This window comes from Stylophora pistillata, chromosome 13 (genome assembly GCF_964205215.1).
Source record: "Stylophora pistillata chromosome 13, jaStyPist1.2, whole genome shotgun sequence".
NCBI classification, from domain to species: Eukaryota; Metazoa; Cnidaria; class Anthozoa; order Scleractinia; family Pocilloporidae; genus Stylophora; species Stylophora pistillata.
In genome coordinates this window covers 12083060-12098059 of record NC_142531.1, presented here as the reverse complement: position 1 = coordinate 12098059, position 15000 = coordinate 12083060, and the positions used below count along the sequence as shown (strand labels likewise).

Genomic DNA, 15000 nt, shown 5'->3' with positions numbered 1-15000 from the left:
TGACAAAGAAGAGTTCTCTGCTTGTGTTACCAAAGATTCAGCTCACCATCGATGATAGTCTTGGTTTTTCTGTGTCTGTGTTTGGATGGTTTCTGCCAGATGATCATGCGATTCATCTTGAAACCTTGCGATCCGTTATGAACATCACAGTCTCTGAACTTATCAAGAGAATTGATGTTCTCTTGATTTGCCCTGGAGTGAGACCATTTGAACTGTCATCCGATATCGTACACCACATTATACCGAAGTCAGTGGATCCGTTATTCAGAGATGATTCTGTGATATTCCCACAGCTGGAATATTGGAGAACACGGGACTGTGAAGTTTTGGTGGAGCATGGTGAGCAGTGCTGTGTTTGCTACAAATACTCTCACAAGTCAGAGGTGGATCAGAAAGCAAAGCAAAGAAAGCTTGCAAAGCCTGCTCATTTGTTTGCTCCAGTCTCTCACACAACACCAGAGAGAATAAAGCTAACCCTAAAAACACAGAGGCTTAAGTGTGCAGAACTAGAACGAAAGCTTGAAGAAATGAAATCAGAGATAGAAAAGTCAAGTGTAGAAGTAGACAACCAGTTAAGCAATGACATTACAACTATATTGGGGACATCCAATGAAAATATCACTCCATTCATGGATCTGTTCTGGCAGCAGCAAAAGAAATTGATGACAAAGAGTAAAACTGGTGTCCGATACCATCCTATGATCATTCGATACTGCTTGTCACTTGCTACCAAGTCCCCAGCATGCTATGAAGAGCTCAGGAAAAGTAACATCCTTGTACTGCCGAGCCAACGCACATTGAAGGACTATAGAAATTGTATACGACCCAAAGCTGGCATTCAAGAGGAAGTACTTGAGGAGTTGAATGTTCTTACAAACAGCTACTTCGATGTGCAACGATACATTGTGCTCCTTTTTGACGAAATGAAAATTTTGTCAAATCTGGTATTTGACAAAGTATCTGGGGAACTAACTGGTTTCCTTGACCTGGGAGATCCTGATATAAACTTTGGAACACTTGAAAAAGCTGACAAGATTGCAAGCCATGCTATGGTCTTTTATATCAGAGGTCTCTGTACTGAGTTGAAGTTCAGCTTAGCCTATTTTGCCACCGATGGGATTACATCTTATCAGCTTATGCCATTGTTTTGGCAAGCAGTATGTGTGCTTGAGTTAGCTTGTAATCTTTGGGTGATTGCAAGTACATCAGATGGAGCGTCACCCAACCGAGCATTGTACAGAATGCACAAAGCTCTTGATGGTAATGCTGGAACTGATGTGTGCTATCGCACTGTGAACCTCTATGCACCCGACAGGTTCATATATTTTTGTTCTGATGCTCCCCATCTCATTAAGACTACAAGAAATTGTGTCTACAGCTCTGGTCATGGTACATGTACTCGGTAAGTCGATATATTTGAAACTATTATTGTAGAGATATAATTTCACAGAATAAAATTTGCACTTTCAATGCATCCATGTTAGAAATTGTATGATTTATTCATATAATTGACAACAGAGTCAAACATTTCCCTTGCTTTTAGTAAGAGGTGAAATAATATAGTCAAGCTAGAATTATTGGTATTTTGACTAGATAACATTAGCTAACATGGTTACTATGGTTACAAACAATAAGATTTTTACGTAAGGAGGGGGGTTGTGATTGGGAACTCCCTTGAAAACTTGGGTGGATTTACATTTCCTTAGTTATTCAAAACAACATTACATTTACAGAATTCATATAATGATTTAGGTGTAAACTACGATAAGGAAGTAGTTTGATTTAGTGATTGATAGTAATAACCAATGTCTTATTCTGTAGGTACATGTGGAATGATGGCCACTATATCCTCTGGCAGCATTTTATCCAGCTGTTTCATCAAGACCTTGACAATGGCCTAAAGCTGCTTCCTCGGTTAACTTATGACCATATTAAGCTCAGTGCTTACTCTACAATGAGAGTCAACCTTGCTGTCCAGATCCTCAGTGCTTCAGTGGCAAATGTTCTTAAGTCATTTGGTCCTCCCGACACCATCGCCACATCTAAATTGTGCGAAATGATGGACAACTTCTTTGATTGTCTGAATGTTCGCAACCAACATGAGCATGTGCGTAAAAGAAAGCCATTTCTCAAGCCATATTCATCAGTGAATGATCAACGGTTTGCCTGGTTAACCAATGATTTCCTTGGTTATTTGAGAAATTGGAGAGAGAGTGTGGCCAATCGTCCTGGTGAGTACACCAACAATGCAAGGAGCAAGATGTTTCTCTCTTGGCAAACCTACGAAGGCTTGAAAATCACAGTTCATTCAGTTGTAGAGGCTACAAAGTTTCTACTTAATGAAGGGATGGAATATGTGCTCACTGAGCGCTTTTGCCAAGATCCCCTTGAGGAGTATTTTGGGAACCAGAGGAAGCTTGGTAGGAGAAGTGACAACCCAGATATGCGTCAATTTGGTTACAACAATAACACCATCAGAGTGCAACGCGCTGTCACCTGTCAGTCTGGTAATACCCGAGGCAGGAAAGACAAAAACAAGGCATGGGTTAATGTCTCAGATGACCCTGTCCCAAAAAGGAAGAAAACTAAATAATGCTGACATTGCTGATTATTATAACCTGTGTATCTCCAAATGAGTGTGTATCTAACTTAAAACATAGCTTAAAACTTAGGAAAATATAAAAAGTATCAGTTTCTTGTTTTGTATCATAGGGTTATTCATAAATATATAGTGAGTGATCTTGTAATTTTAAAATAATACATTAGAGTGAGCATACTTATTCTGTGAGGATTTTGGATTAATAGTTATCTTAGAGACTAATCCCTTGTTTTGATTATCCCCTAAAAATATTTTCTTTCATTGTTCAAGTGTGCTCACTCTATCAGGTTTTTTGTAAATTTGTAAATAGCATTATATCATAACACTGTTTTATTTGGTGTTTCATAAATCAATAGGATTAATTGTTCCCATTTATTGTTGGGAAAGGTTTCTTACTTATCTGTAAACAGTCTGATATATTCCATATCATTTTCATATCAATGTATTCAACTCACAAACATCATTGGTTTTAACAATTGTGCTTTAATAATTTAATATAAGTTTTAATAATATAATACATAAGGACTGACTTTCAAACATTTGCCTCCTTTGTATTTCTACTTGAATATTTGTAGCATAATTCCTGAAATACATATTCTAGGCACAGCGTCAGTCAAACTTATTATGATATTTTTTAAATAAAACAGGAACATTAAATTTACAGAAAAGTCTATTTGTTTTGGGAATTTAAAGAATATTACAGTAATTAGTCTGTTGATGACCTATTGATGTCCTTGCGAAGAGCTTTTGATTTCAGTTGTTTCAATCTAATTTTGTGTTTTTGAATAACGTCCTTCACAAATGAAAAAGAACGAACTCTAACATACAAACTAATAATATTGTGGAGAACATCTTTGGCAACATGGCTACTAATCTCAACTTCAGAGTCGGCTAACATGGCAGAGTGAGATGCGACAACAGTTACATCATGCATTGATCTTAAAATAATATTAGCTAAAGGAATGTTTTTCAGACTGGTTTTACGAGTAGCTTCCCTGAAATAGTGTTCAGTTCTTTCAAAAACAGACTGAGCATTTCTTGTGATCTTCCACAGTCCACCTCGATTCAATGTTGTAGTCAATCTCTGATCTTCACCAATAGGATTGTCCCATTTCCCAGCCATTATCAGTGAGATTGCGTGGTCATTTTCTAGTGTTTTACTTGCTTGTTTGTGCTTGTTATGTAGCTTATGTAGTACATAACCTCCAATATACTGTAACCCTGACTTCTCTTTATCAGATAATTTCGTCAATGGTTCACATGTGTGAGTTTCTGCTTTTTCTTTGCTATGTGTTAAAAGGCAGTCGGCCACTTTTGAACAAAGTAATGTAGCAGAGTTTCTTGATAATCCTACAAAATGGCTCGAAGCATGCAAGACTATGCTAGCGTAAAAGGCTGCATAAAACCTCTCTGCATTTCCAGACTTTGCCAATTGAATATAAAGCCCCTGAATTTCAGAAAATTTAGGTGTTGAAGATTGTAGAGTGTTGCAGTTGTAGGACCATATCTCGTCTTTGTTTACCTTTGGATAAATTTTGCTGTCTCTAAGTTTCACTTTAGCATTGCCAACGATGCTTGCATACGTTTCCACAGTTAATAGATCTCGATTTTCTGGTTTGTCTGTCTCAGTTTCTTCTGTTTCTTCTGTTTTATCTTTGTGTTTAACAGTGATGTGACGTTTCAGTCCGCTCTTACTCTTGCATTTCTTTGGACAATGAGGGCAAGTGACGCTCAGTGGGTGAACCTGCAAAACCAAATTCACGATCAACATCACACACTACTTAGGTTCATAAATCATCTTTAAATCAACAGCTGATAAAATAACGTTTAGGCAAGAAATGGTTTATAAATAGAGCCCGAAATAAGAGTGATTGATCGAAAGCATGATGTCGAAAGCTAGTCTGTTCGACCTTCATGTTCAATCTTCCTTTTTGACGTTTTTAGGCTATATTTTAACTATTAAAACAGATTCTATAGCTTACATCAGCAGCTGCTTCTCTGAAGTGCTCATCAAGGTCTTCTTCTTCTTCTAAAACTCCTAAAATTGCCTCTAAATCGTCTCCAAAGAAGAACATGTCATCACACGCGTCCGCCATGTTGTTTTTAGATGCACGGTCAATGTCACGTGACGGTGCATCTCAACCTCAAAACCCAAACAATAGGCCGGTCCTTTGAAGTTCGCCGGCTTTCATAACCAGTCCCCTCGATTAACTATGCTTCGATCAACTTCAGGACATACTGTTGTAGTTGTTAGTCCATTGATTAGTCTCATGGATGATCAAGTCAAGTTCCTTACGAGTGTTGGGATTAGCGCTCTAAACCTGACCTCGGCTTCTGAAGATGAAAGAGTAAGTGTTGAAAACGGGAAATATTCATTGGTCTATGGATCGCCGGAAGCATGGCTCAAAAACGACCGCTGGAGGGCGATGTTGCACAACGATGTATATTCCCGTAAGCTTTGTGCCATTGCAGTCGATGAGGCACATGTTCTAAGGCAATGGTAAGTGGGTTTCAGGCAATATCTTGCCTTATTTATTCTTCAGATGTAGAAATGTTGGCTTTTGACTAGTGCAGCCTTTCACGCAATTAAAATACTTTTTATACCTCATTGATCTTGTTTTACAAAACTTTCGCAGTCTGTACTCATCTTTTGTGCAATAGTTAGTCTATAGGCAGACTAATCTCAATTAACGGATTATTTTATGTTGTTGATGAAGTTTTGTGAGTTGATAATTTGAAATACAATTAGAATACGTTTCACTTTCTCTGAAGATAATTACCAGTATGTCTTATTTATATTATTTTGATGTAGCATTTACGTCCGGCTAAAAATGCTAACAGACTTAAAAATCTTTATTTCAAGGGGGACTTCACAGGAAAATAAAATGGCTGCATTTAGAGAATGTTACGGAAAGTTGTATGAGTTACGGTCTTTGGCTTCAGACGTCCCAGTCATTGCTTTGACAGCCACCGCAACTCGCCTCACAAGAGATACCATCCTCAACATATTACATATGGAATGCTTTGTTGAAATTAAAGAAAGTCCTAACAAAACCAACATCAGGTATGTTGTTCATTGTATGGACAAAAAGGCTGAACATGAAGAATACTTTGCTTGGCTTACTGATACACTGAGGACAGAAGGACAGAATTGTGTAAGAACCATCGTGTACTGTCAAACAATTAAACAGTGTAGCATTATTTATGCTACAATGAGTGGTCTGCTTGGTAAGGAGAATATGACAAGTAGCAATGGATATCCACTAGTCGAAATGCTTCATTCATGCACTCCAGAGGCAAACAAGAAAATTGTTTTGGAGTCTTTTCAGCAAGAACATGGTTCAGTTAGGCTACTTATAGCTACAATTGCCTTTGGTATGGGCATCAATTGTAAAGGGGTTCAAAGAGTGATTCATTATGGACCTTCGAAGAATGTAGAAGCATATGTACAAGAGACTGGGCGTGCTGGAAGAGACAGTGGTGAAAGTGTTGCTTTTTTGCTTTATCATGGTGTATTGCTGAACCATGTCCATTCTGACATAAAGTCTTTCATCAAAACTAAAGAGTGTAGAAGGATGACTCTGATGAAGCATTTTGATGCAGATGCTGTCAATATAGAGATACCTCACAAGTGCTGTGACATTTGTGCAGCAAGTTGTGACTGTGGGCAACCAGATTGTTTCAGTTACTGTAAATACCCATCACAAGCCATTCTGAATGTAACTGTTGGTACACACCAGCAAAGAAGTGTATCAGCAGACAGCAAAAAACTTGTAGAGAATGCCTTGAATCAATATCACAAAATATTAGTTTTGAAACTCTTAAATACAAGTGCCAATGGAGAAGTCAAAACTCTAACAAATCTTCACTTCATGTTGGGATTTTCTGAGCATCAGATATTTCAGGTTTTGTAAAACATAGCCTCAATTTTTACTCTTTCAGACATCTATAAGTCAGTGGAAGTATGGGACAAACGTCATGCACAGAAAGTTTTATCAGTCATTAGCATTGTTTTTGGGGATGTTACATGTGACAGAGACCTCCCTGGTACCCATTTTGAAAGCAGCATTGATTTTGATGATGAGTACATGGATGAATGGGATGAGATTTTTCAAGACAGTGAACTGTTTGACATGATTGTTGATAATGTATCTTTATCTCAGTTGGATGAGTCAATCTCCATGCTTGAAGAGACACTGGACAATTCAACAGAATCATTGGATGATGAAATACCAGCAGATATTTTGGCCGCAATTGTGAAAGTATAGATCTAAGTAAATAAACGCCTGTAACATTGAAATCGGTACAATTAGTCTCAACAGCATTAGTGATAGGAGTGGACATAGTTATTAATAGGGATTTCTTATTATTACTATAATGCTAATGATTATGAAGAAAACAAATTAGGCATATAGAGTGCCTATTGTACTAGGTTGTAAATAACATCAACACTTAGCTAAATCTAATATTTCAGTACAGTTTCAACAAGTAAGAAATGGACAAATTGATTTTGCCATAACCTATGACATGCATATCTTGTGGTTCAATATTTTGTTGGTTTTAAATTTCATTTACTTTCATTTTGCATAAGAGCAGAAGATCGTGGTCTATTGTATCAAACGCTAGATTATTTGAGGGGTGCATGGAATATAGGCCTTCAATCTCTCTTAATGTAACAACAATTTTTCCTTTTATTTCACATGCAAATGCAGGGTAATTTGGAAGGAGAATCTAAACATTTATCAGTAGTCATGGCTCTCTTCCATACACCCCTCTGATTATCAATGTACATAAACAGAGGTGCTGGATATAATAATTGCTTGATTTTTATCAGGACCTTATCCCTAACACAACATTTCGTTTGTGTCTATTAATCCATTGGTATAGGTCAGACAAATCAAGATTTTCAAGGCCATCTCGTTTAAAGTCTTTGAAATGAATATACTTGCGACCCTCAATTTCACAGAAGGCTTGGAAGCTAACAACTTTCTTTAACAGTTCATCTAGGTCTTTTTTTTCTGATGATTCAGAATGGCTCCCAGACCTAGAGATGCGTTGTAGGCTTTCATCAAGATTTTCTAGTATCAATCTAGTGGTACTCTCCGCTTTGCATACTCTTGAGACAGCTGCCTCAGTGATGTTTGGGCCCAGATTCCTGATGCACTGTTTTATGAAGTTGTTGCTGTGTTCAGTTGATTCATCTAATGGGATGTTGCATGCTTTCTTGCCATGATTGTTTACCGATCTGTTCCAGACAAAGCGTACACTATCTCTGGGTGTTAAAAGAGCATACACAAGAAATAATTGATAGAGGCATTCAAGGGCATACTTGGTGCTGTGTGTTCCATCTGCTTTGCAATGCAGCATGAAGTACTTGTACTGCCTTATTAATCGATCCCCATCGCCTTCCTTAATTGCATCAAGGAAGTTGAAGAATAAATACCCATCTGTTAATAAGGCACAATTGTAATCAAATACATCATCTTTTGATTTCATCTCTTCAGGCCTGGAAGGGGGAGATGGTTTGGTAGAAGAAACTTGGAAAGGTTCATTTTCCACTTGAACTGGAGGATTATGGGCCAGTTCATGGTTTCTTCTTGCTTTTCCATTGTGCTTAAAGGAACTTTTGCATCCTGGAAATCTACATGGGAATCGACCATCTGGAGTTAAGCCCTGATTATTAAGGACATTTCTTCTTTCATGCTCAGAAATGATGTTGTTTACTTTCTCAGCCACATTATCTTTGAAAACAAAACTATCCACCACTTTAGCAGATAGGTCATGAAGTACCTTCAGCTTGGCTGCCTTTTCCAGGGCTGTCATGTTTTTTGGCAACGTGTATTTTGATGGAGTGCTAGACTTATCTTCAAATCCCAATAGTGACATGGCTGCTCCTATCACCCTTGATTTAAAAACAACACGGAAAAAGTCTCTGTTTGGTCTGTAGGATGAGGACACATCACCTGTGACATTTCTCCGGTTAATTAGAGCACAGTCTGCAAACATAGTGCAGTTGTCCACTGATGATTTTCCACTAAAGAATCTTGAGTAGATAAGCTGTCCAATGTGTAAAGAAAGAGGTAAAGTAAATAAATGTAAATGATTATGTTGTAGTGTAATCTTATTTCTGGTAAAAATGGCATGGTTGAAAAGGGGAAAAACTATAGAAATGTGAAGTAAAAGGGGCAATATTAATTAATTAACCAGGAATAATATTGAGCAACAACTGCATAGAAATTAATTTGGTATACCAGCAGACTTTCAAAATTTTTGGCACTATAAATAGCAGATTTGATCAAATAGATTTATTCCATGATCTTATCCCATACCATACTGTTGCCAGAACGTAATGTTAAAAAAAAAAAAGAGAGATTTTGACCAGGGATAAAAATGTGTATGAAATTCAGCATGCCTCAAGTTATAAAGTTAGTTGTTTTGTCTAGTTGAAGTTGTTGCCCCAAGGTTGTTGCATTGCATATCGCAGTTGTTGCCTGACTGTAAAAGCTGTTCTTAAAGTACCCTTCAAGCCCTGGTATCGGCATGCATTTTCTCCACACTCTTCTCTCTTTATTTCTTAAGGTACTGCTTGGGAGAATTAATTTTGTTTAAACATCTAATGTTCATCTTTGGTAATCACTTTTATCATTCATTCCCATCACCTGTATATGTGGCCAAGTAGTGACATAATTAGGAAAAATTGCATGTTGTTCACTATTGAGGCTTAAAGGCTATGACAAATTCCATGTCATTAAACTGGTATGTAAATAATACTGTACTCACACTTAACAATTTTACAGCTGCATGCCAGTCTCCCAGTTGCATATTTATGCCTTCCAGCCTGTCCTTTGAAGTGAAGCCATTGGCTACTGATGCAATAACATTTACTGCTCTCTCAACAGTTAACTGGTCTCCTGAGAAGAATTGCCCATCAACACCCTGATCATCAGTCTGGGGGAGGTATGAGTGGAATTGTTTCAAAATTTCCACCATATCCTCGTTGACATTCTCATTTTTGAAAATTAAGCCCAGTGGTGTCTAAAAAAAGAAGATTGTAGGATAAATCTAATCGTGTTGAATCTCTTAAAAGTATTGCTTGCATAAAACTGATGAAGCAGGACATAAACAATAACTATTATTTCGTCTATCATTTTTTTTATATTCAAGAGTAACTGAAGTCACCCATTAGGCATCAACAGTAATCAGAATCTCATTTCTCTTGGCAACATCTATTCCTGATCAAACATAGAAGTAATGAGAGTGGATGAAATGATCAGCAAAGATGAAATGTCTTGCTGTTTGAACATATCTTTTCAATCAATACGATAAGAAACATAATTTTGGAGGACAATGTGGAGAAAATGCTGAGATCGGGTTGCAAAGGGTTACAATGTGATCAATTAACAGTTTTCAAGGTGATTTGTTATTGAATGCAAATGAATACAGTTTGTGTAGACATACATGGGAGTTTTGGAAATCAGCATTATAATTTTATGTATTTGTACTCCTTGCTATTTCATTTAAAAAATAACAAAGCTCCAGTTACCCTTTTTGTCTTTTGTGACATTGCTTGGGAGTGCTTATGGGGGATGTGCTGGATGCATGCCTCAGCTAGGGGAGAAAGGGCTTGGAAGTATTCCACCAGAATACGAGACGTCAAAATACGATCAACGTTGTTGATCTTCAAGTGTTGGAATGAACTGAAGATTGGAGACATTTGGCAGGTAGTTTTTAGGCTCAGTAGAATTCAACGTTGCACCTGACACCCTGTTTTCGATCATTTGATGATTTATCCAATGGAAGTCATGGTTTTGTGAGTCCATTGTCATATTTCGACGTTGCACATGGACATCAATGTTATCAAAGGAAATAACAAAGCCAGGATGACATGCCTTCTTCAACTCATCAACCTCCTTCCTCGCGGCATCAACCTCCTTCTGGCACGAGGCTGAACAGGCAGCATGGGTACTGTGACTATTTGCCATACTATCACACTTTTCTTTGGCATCCATTAATATACTATTCTCTTTGGTAATCCTCTGCTTTGTTTTAGTGAGACGAGCATCATGATCTTTTCCAAGAGTATCGAGTTTCTTGAGAATGTTACTATTTGAATTAGTTAATTTCAGCTTGTTCAGCCTGGAGATGGATGCCTTCCAAAACAACAAAAACCAAGGTTTTAGTAATTCAAATTTATCTAAAATACATTGGGAAGAAATAAATGTATAAATAGTTGGTGTGCACAATGCAGTTTCTGCATTGTGCACACCTAGTGTTTGCAATATGAACCTCATTCACACCAAATAAGCTCACTAAAAGTTCGATTAAAGTAGGTTTAGATTTTTCCAAACTGTTGTTTGGCACACTTTCCACACCTCTTAAAAAATAATTTAAAGAAATTTTTCACCACTTTGCTCACATACAGCTGTAGTTATTTTAATCAAACTGGTTTTCAACTTGTTCGATTGTGGAGTGTGCAAGCTTGCACAGTGCGAACAACTACTTTTTAACTTTGTTTATTGACTGAAGGCAAAAAGGAAAGAATAGAACTATGATGCATTTTACTGGGTGATTTGTTTTTTGAGGGATTACAGGATGTAGATTGTGAATGAATATAACTTCTTAGTTAAATAAGACATACCTCGATTGACTTAGTTTTCAACATAATACCAAGAACGGAAGAAGTGGCATCCATTTTCTCACTTCTTTGCTTGAGAAGTACCGACCCAGCCACAGCAACGCTCCCAAACCACGAAGAAGCCTTTGTTCTTTTATTGGTGGCGGAAATCATCAAAAATGAATAAAATAATGGAGCTCTGACTTTCCATTCTTCACACACGCGCTTCAGATCGAATTCTGTTAGGCCATCCTTGTTAGACTTTCGAAGTAACGAAGGATTGTTTTTCGAGCAAAGCCCCAAAACTTCTCTCCTTAAAGTCCCCAATGTTTTTTCTAGAATGTGCTTGCGAACGGGTTGACAGTTCATGACAGCACAAGCGACTCTAGAGGGTATGCCGTGAACTAGTGCCTTTCCAATCAGTTGATAACCACCATGAAGTGATTTATTCACATTTTTACTGGGATAACTGATTGACAGCTTTACGCAAGAAGTTTCCCCATTCCCTTCACAGTTTCTTGGTGACTTTCTCGGAGTGGAGGTGACAACTTTGTGACTATGAACGATGGTATTCATAAACGTGCATTTGAGCAATTCGCCACCGCTCTGATTTGGCGATGGGAATTTCCAGGCGCAATGCTGGTTATCTGATGAGACGAAGGGTGAAACTCCGGGCGAAGAAGTAAAAGTGGTAGCGTCAGTGGAAAAGTTGAGTACTTTTACGACTTTTCCACTGGCAGATTGTCCTAGCTGTCCATCCATCTCTTTCTCGATGTCTTCCCCTTCCTCCTCTTGACATCTCAGTCTCTTCGTGCGATGAACGTTCACTTTAAAAACCTCCTCTAATTCAACTTTAGCCTTGTTAAGATTGTCTATTGCACGCTTAAATTTTGTCAATCTTTGGTAGCACTGCGCTCTGCAGATGAATAACTGGTCGCTTGCTGAGTAATTTTGCACATTCACATTTAGTGCGGAGTTGATAATTTCGCAAAAGTCAATCGACGATTTTCCGAAAATATACAACTTATGTTTCTTTGGTACAACTGTAGCACAAATAAAGCAGCGATCAGCAGCCTCTACGACTTTCTTTGGAGTTTCCATTTTTAAAGACTACCACAAAATTCCTCTGGTCTGAATATTCCAGTTAACACATGTCAAGTTTCTTCGCGGGAAAATATTTAGCTGACTTTTGATTGGTTCAATTGAAAACAAGCATTGGGATCTGATTGGTTAGTCTTCTCTTAGACCAACAAAGGGAAAGGAATGCAGTTCAAAAAGAAGCAGCCGTTCGTGGGGAGGAGCGTTGCGTGACGAGCCTAAAAACGGCTGCGAAGGAGACTATTTTAGGCCGTTAGGGCTTAGAAATCGGATTCATGTGCGGATCGCGTTATCTTTGGTTTCGATCAAAATGGCGAATATTTGTTAAATTCGCAAAGCTCTCTGCGGTGCGCCATGAAGAGTGCCCAAAAGTTCTATTCCATAATTTACTTATTAGGTGTAAGTGCTTATAGGCTGTAATAGATTTGACTCGAGATTAGGTCCCACATAAGAGAAAATAGCTTTCAACCACATGTACCTCACGCATCACAAATTTCAATGCTCGAGGTAAGTATTTTGAAAAATTTGTAACTCAGTGAAAAATATATACAGTGTGATTATTTTACCGTTAACGAAATGGCAAAAGGTTGATCTTAGACATATGAAATAGAAAGCTCGTTAGAATTGAAAATACGGCTACAGCAGCGATCGACTTTTGTAGCTAAATTACGGAGGTCCGGGGGGGAAACTGGGTGCCTTTGAGGTAACCTTGAAAAATATCTCGTAAAAAGTGAAAAGACCAGACTGGTTTAAAATAAACGCAATATTTGTTCATGGGATACAAGTCTCGACTTTTACAGTAAAAATTAGGGAAATCTGTGAAGGTCCGAAATTTGCCTTATCCGTTCTTAGGCGGACAGCCTCTTAAGACTTACTGCTGAACGACGAAAGGAAGGGGCTAAGAAGGCAGCATTGACACCAAAAAAGATGCCAACAACTACAACAACAAGGGCAAGAAAAAAAAGAAAACAAAGAGTAATTATCAGTCTTTTGACTAACCTTAAACTAATTCATATTCATTTTGTTGACAAATGCAAAATACGATTTTTTAATAAGGTATTTAATTTTGTTCACAGGTGACGAGGCTGTTCCAGACAAGGATGTGGGGTGCTGGTGTCGCGTGTTAGAGCATGGGAACATGCTTCCATGCGAAGGGCCTCATTGTCCAATTAAATGGTCCCACTTTGCTTGCACGGGACTATTGCACAGCCCAGTGTTCTCTTGGTATTGCCCACACTGTAATGGTAGGTGTTAAAAGACTTCTATCAGTTAATGACATGAGCCATATTAAGATAAGGGTGGTAATGATGTAAAGTGGTACAGTGGTAACGATCGATTAATAATTGCTATTTGCCTTTTAGGGGGTTTATGGCACTTGACATACGACTGACTTCTCGTTTTTGCTTATTTTATAGAGGAACCTGAGCAGTATTGCCTGTGCAATCCAGCAGAATTTGGACTGATGTTGTCGTGCGAATACAGTGAATGCACCATCCAGTGGTTTCACCTTTCCTGCATGGGTCTCACAGATGCCCCTATGGGGGCATGGTTGTGTCTCAAGTGTGAGTCATAAAGTGTAACATTACAGAACTGTTACACTGTCAACAGAATCTCAGATTTCTAGATTGCTTAACAAGAAGAACCGCTGAAAGACTTCCACTTCTATATCATGATGCTTGCTGGAGGTAGTATTAAAGCATTGCATTGCTGTTAAAGATTCGTAGGGTACATACTCTTGTAGCTATGTTTTTGAGATTCATTATATGAAAAATTGTTAACTTTTTTGTTTACTGGTCACTATTGAATTATTTAGGAAGTGTTATATGAGTTAGGACCACTGAAAACTTCTAGTACTCTATCACTTAACATATCACTTTCATTTATATTTGTAAACAAACAAAATTAAGTTTCGCTGTTCATATGATACATGCCTATGTGTGAGTTGTAATACTAATAGCCTGTGTCAAAAAGCATAACAGTCCACGTTTTGATAATTCTTCGAGGCAGAGCAACATCACAATTTCCTTCTAAACAGTGGACTTTGGAGTGAAAATTGTATGAATGATGAGTGCTTCAATCTATAATCTACTTGCTAATAAACTGTTTAAAAAAGGCCAAAATCTGATTTGTGTTTATCGCATAAGTCAGCCAAAAACCACTGGGGCCTTGACAAGCCACCGAGGATATGGGGGTATACACGGGGTTTTAACAATAAATGAATTATATTAGCTGTGCAAAACCTTGTGATTTAAACAGTAGGATTTAATAAACACGAGATATTATAATGCAATAGATGAAAACAATCTAAAACAAAAAAGGACTTCTTTCATACATAGCTGCCAATTAAAAATTCTTTCATATGCATTTAAATTAGCCTTACTAACCTCATTTGAGAGTTAAAGTGCTTATGGAGTAAAAATTCTTTTTCCCCTGTTTGTTTGCTTATGTCTGGATGAACACAGCTAAGCGATTTTAACGGACCAAAAGCACTTTCCTGTATAATGTTTTTGAAGCTCGAAGTTTGGATTTCACAATCTGAAATGGGTCCATTTTGCGCGCATTCAAATCTCTCATCTTACACAGGAAGTGATGTAGTTGGTGGTTCTGAAGACGACCGTTTCATGGTGGACAAAAGGGCAAAGAAGGGAGCTAAGAATTATTGCACGGCCGGTGGCCAGAATAAAGTGAA

General features: G+C 37.8%; 3 protein-coding genes and 2 pseudogenes across 4 annotated transcripts in view; 3 read left to right on the top strand and 2 right to left on the bottom strand.

Annotated features, from left to right (window-relative positions):
• The window catches only part of LOC148717661 (uncharacterized), a 4025-nt gene extending 819 nt beyond the window's left edge, over positions 1–3206 (top strand). Inside the window, exons 2-3 of the mRNA XM_088742676.1 lie at positions 1–1402; positions 1822–3206. The exon at positions 1–1402 is cut by the window's left edge and continues 240 nt beyond it. Of these exons, the coding sequence (XP_088598802.1) occupies positions 1–1402; positions 1822–2593 (2174 nt within the window). The 3' untranslated portion in view covers positions 2594–3206. The remainder of the gene's footprint in view (positions 1403–1821) is intronic.
• LOC148717659 (uncharacterized) overlaps positions 1–8710 on the top strand; it is a 9902-nt pseudogene extending 1192 nt beyond the window's left edge. The window contains exons 2-3 of the transcript XR_015994502.1: positions 4832–5099; positions 5463–8710. The product of XR_015994502.1 is annotated as an uncharacterized LOC148717659 (transcript). The remainder of the gene's footprint in view (positions 1–4831; positions 5100–5462) is intronic.
• Positions 3063–4816, bottom strand: LOC148717660 (uncharacterized). The gene is made up of 2 exons (XM_088742682.1): positions 4582–4816; positions 3063–4343 (listed from the first exon to the last, which is right to left on the bottom strand). The coding sequence occupies exons 1-2, from the start codon at positions 4693–4695 to the stop codon at positions 3306–3308; spliced, it is 1152 nt and encodes a 383-aa protein (XP_088598808.1). The 5' UTR covers positions 4696–4816; the 3' UTR covers positions 3063–3305.
• LOC148717658 (uncharacterized) lies at positions 7430–12549 on the bottom strand. Its single transcript, XM_088742675.1, is given in 5 exon segments — positions 7430–8656; positions 9380–9634; positions 10143–10257; positions 10259–10749; positions 11238–12549. Coding segments are annotated over 5 exon segments (3165 nt in total). The 5' UTR covers positions 12315–12549.
• Positions 12550–12666: 117 nt separating this feature from the next.
• Positions 12667–15000, top strand: part of LOC111322144 (uncharacterized) — an 8685-nt pseudogene continuing 6351 nt past the window's right edge.

What these genes read in the sequence shown, in the direction of transcription:
- LOC148717660 (XM_088742682.1), bottom strand. Translation starts at nt 4,695, where the DNA reads ATGGCGGACGCGTGTGATGACATGTTCTTCTTTGGAGACGATTTAGAG. An exon ending in TCAGAGAAGCAGCTGCTGAT is followed by an intron (nt 4,344 to 4,581) that starts GTAAGCTATAGA and finishes TTGGTTTTGCAG; the next exon opens with GTTCACCCACTGAGCGTCAC.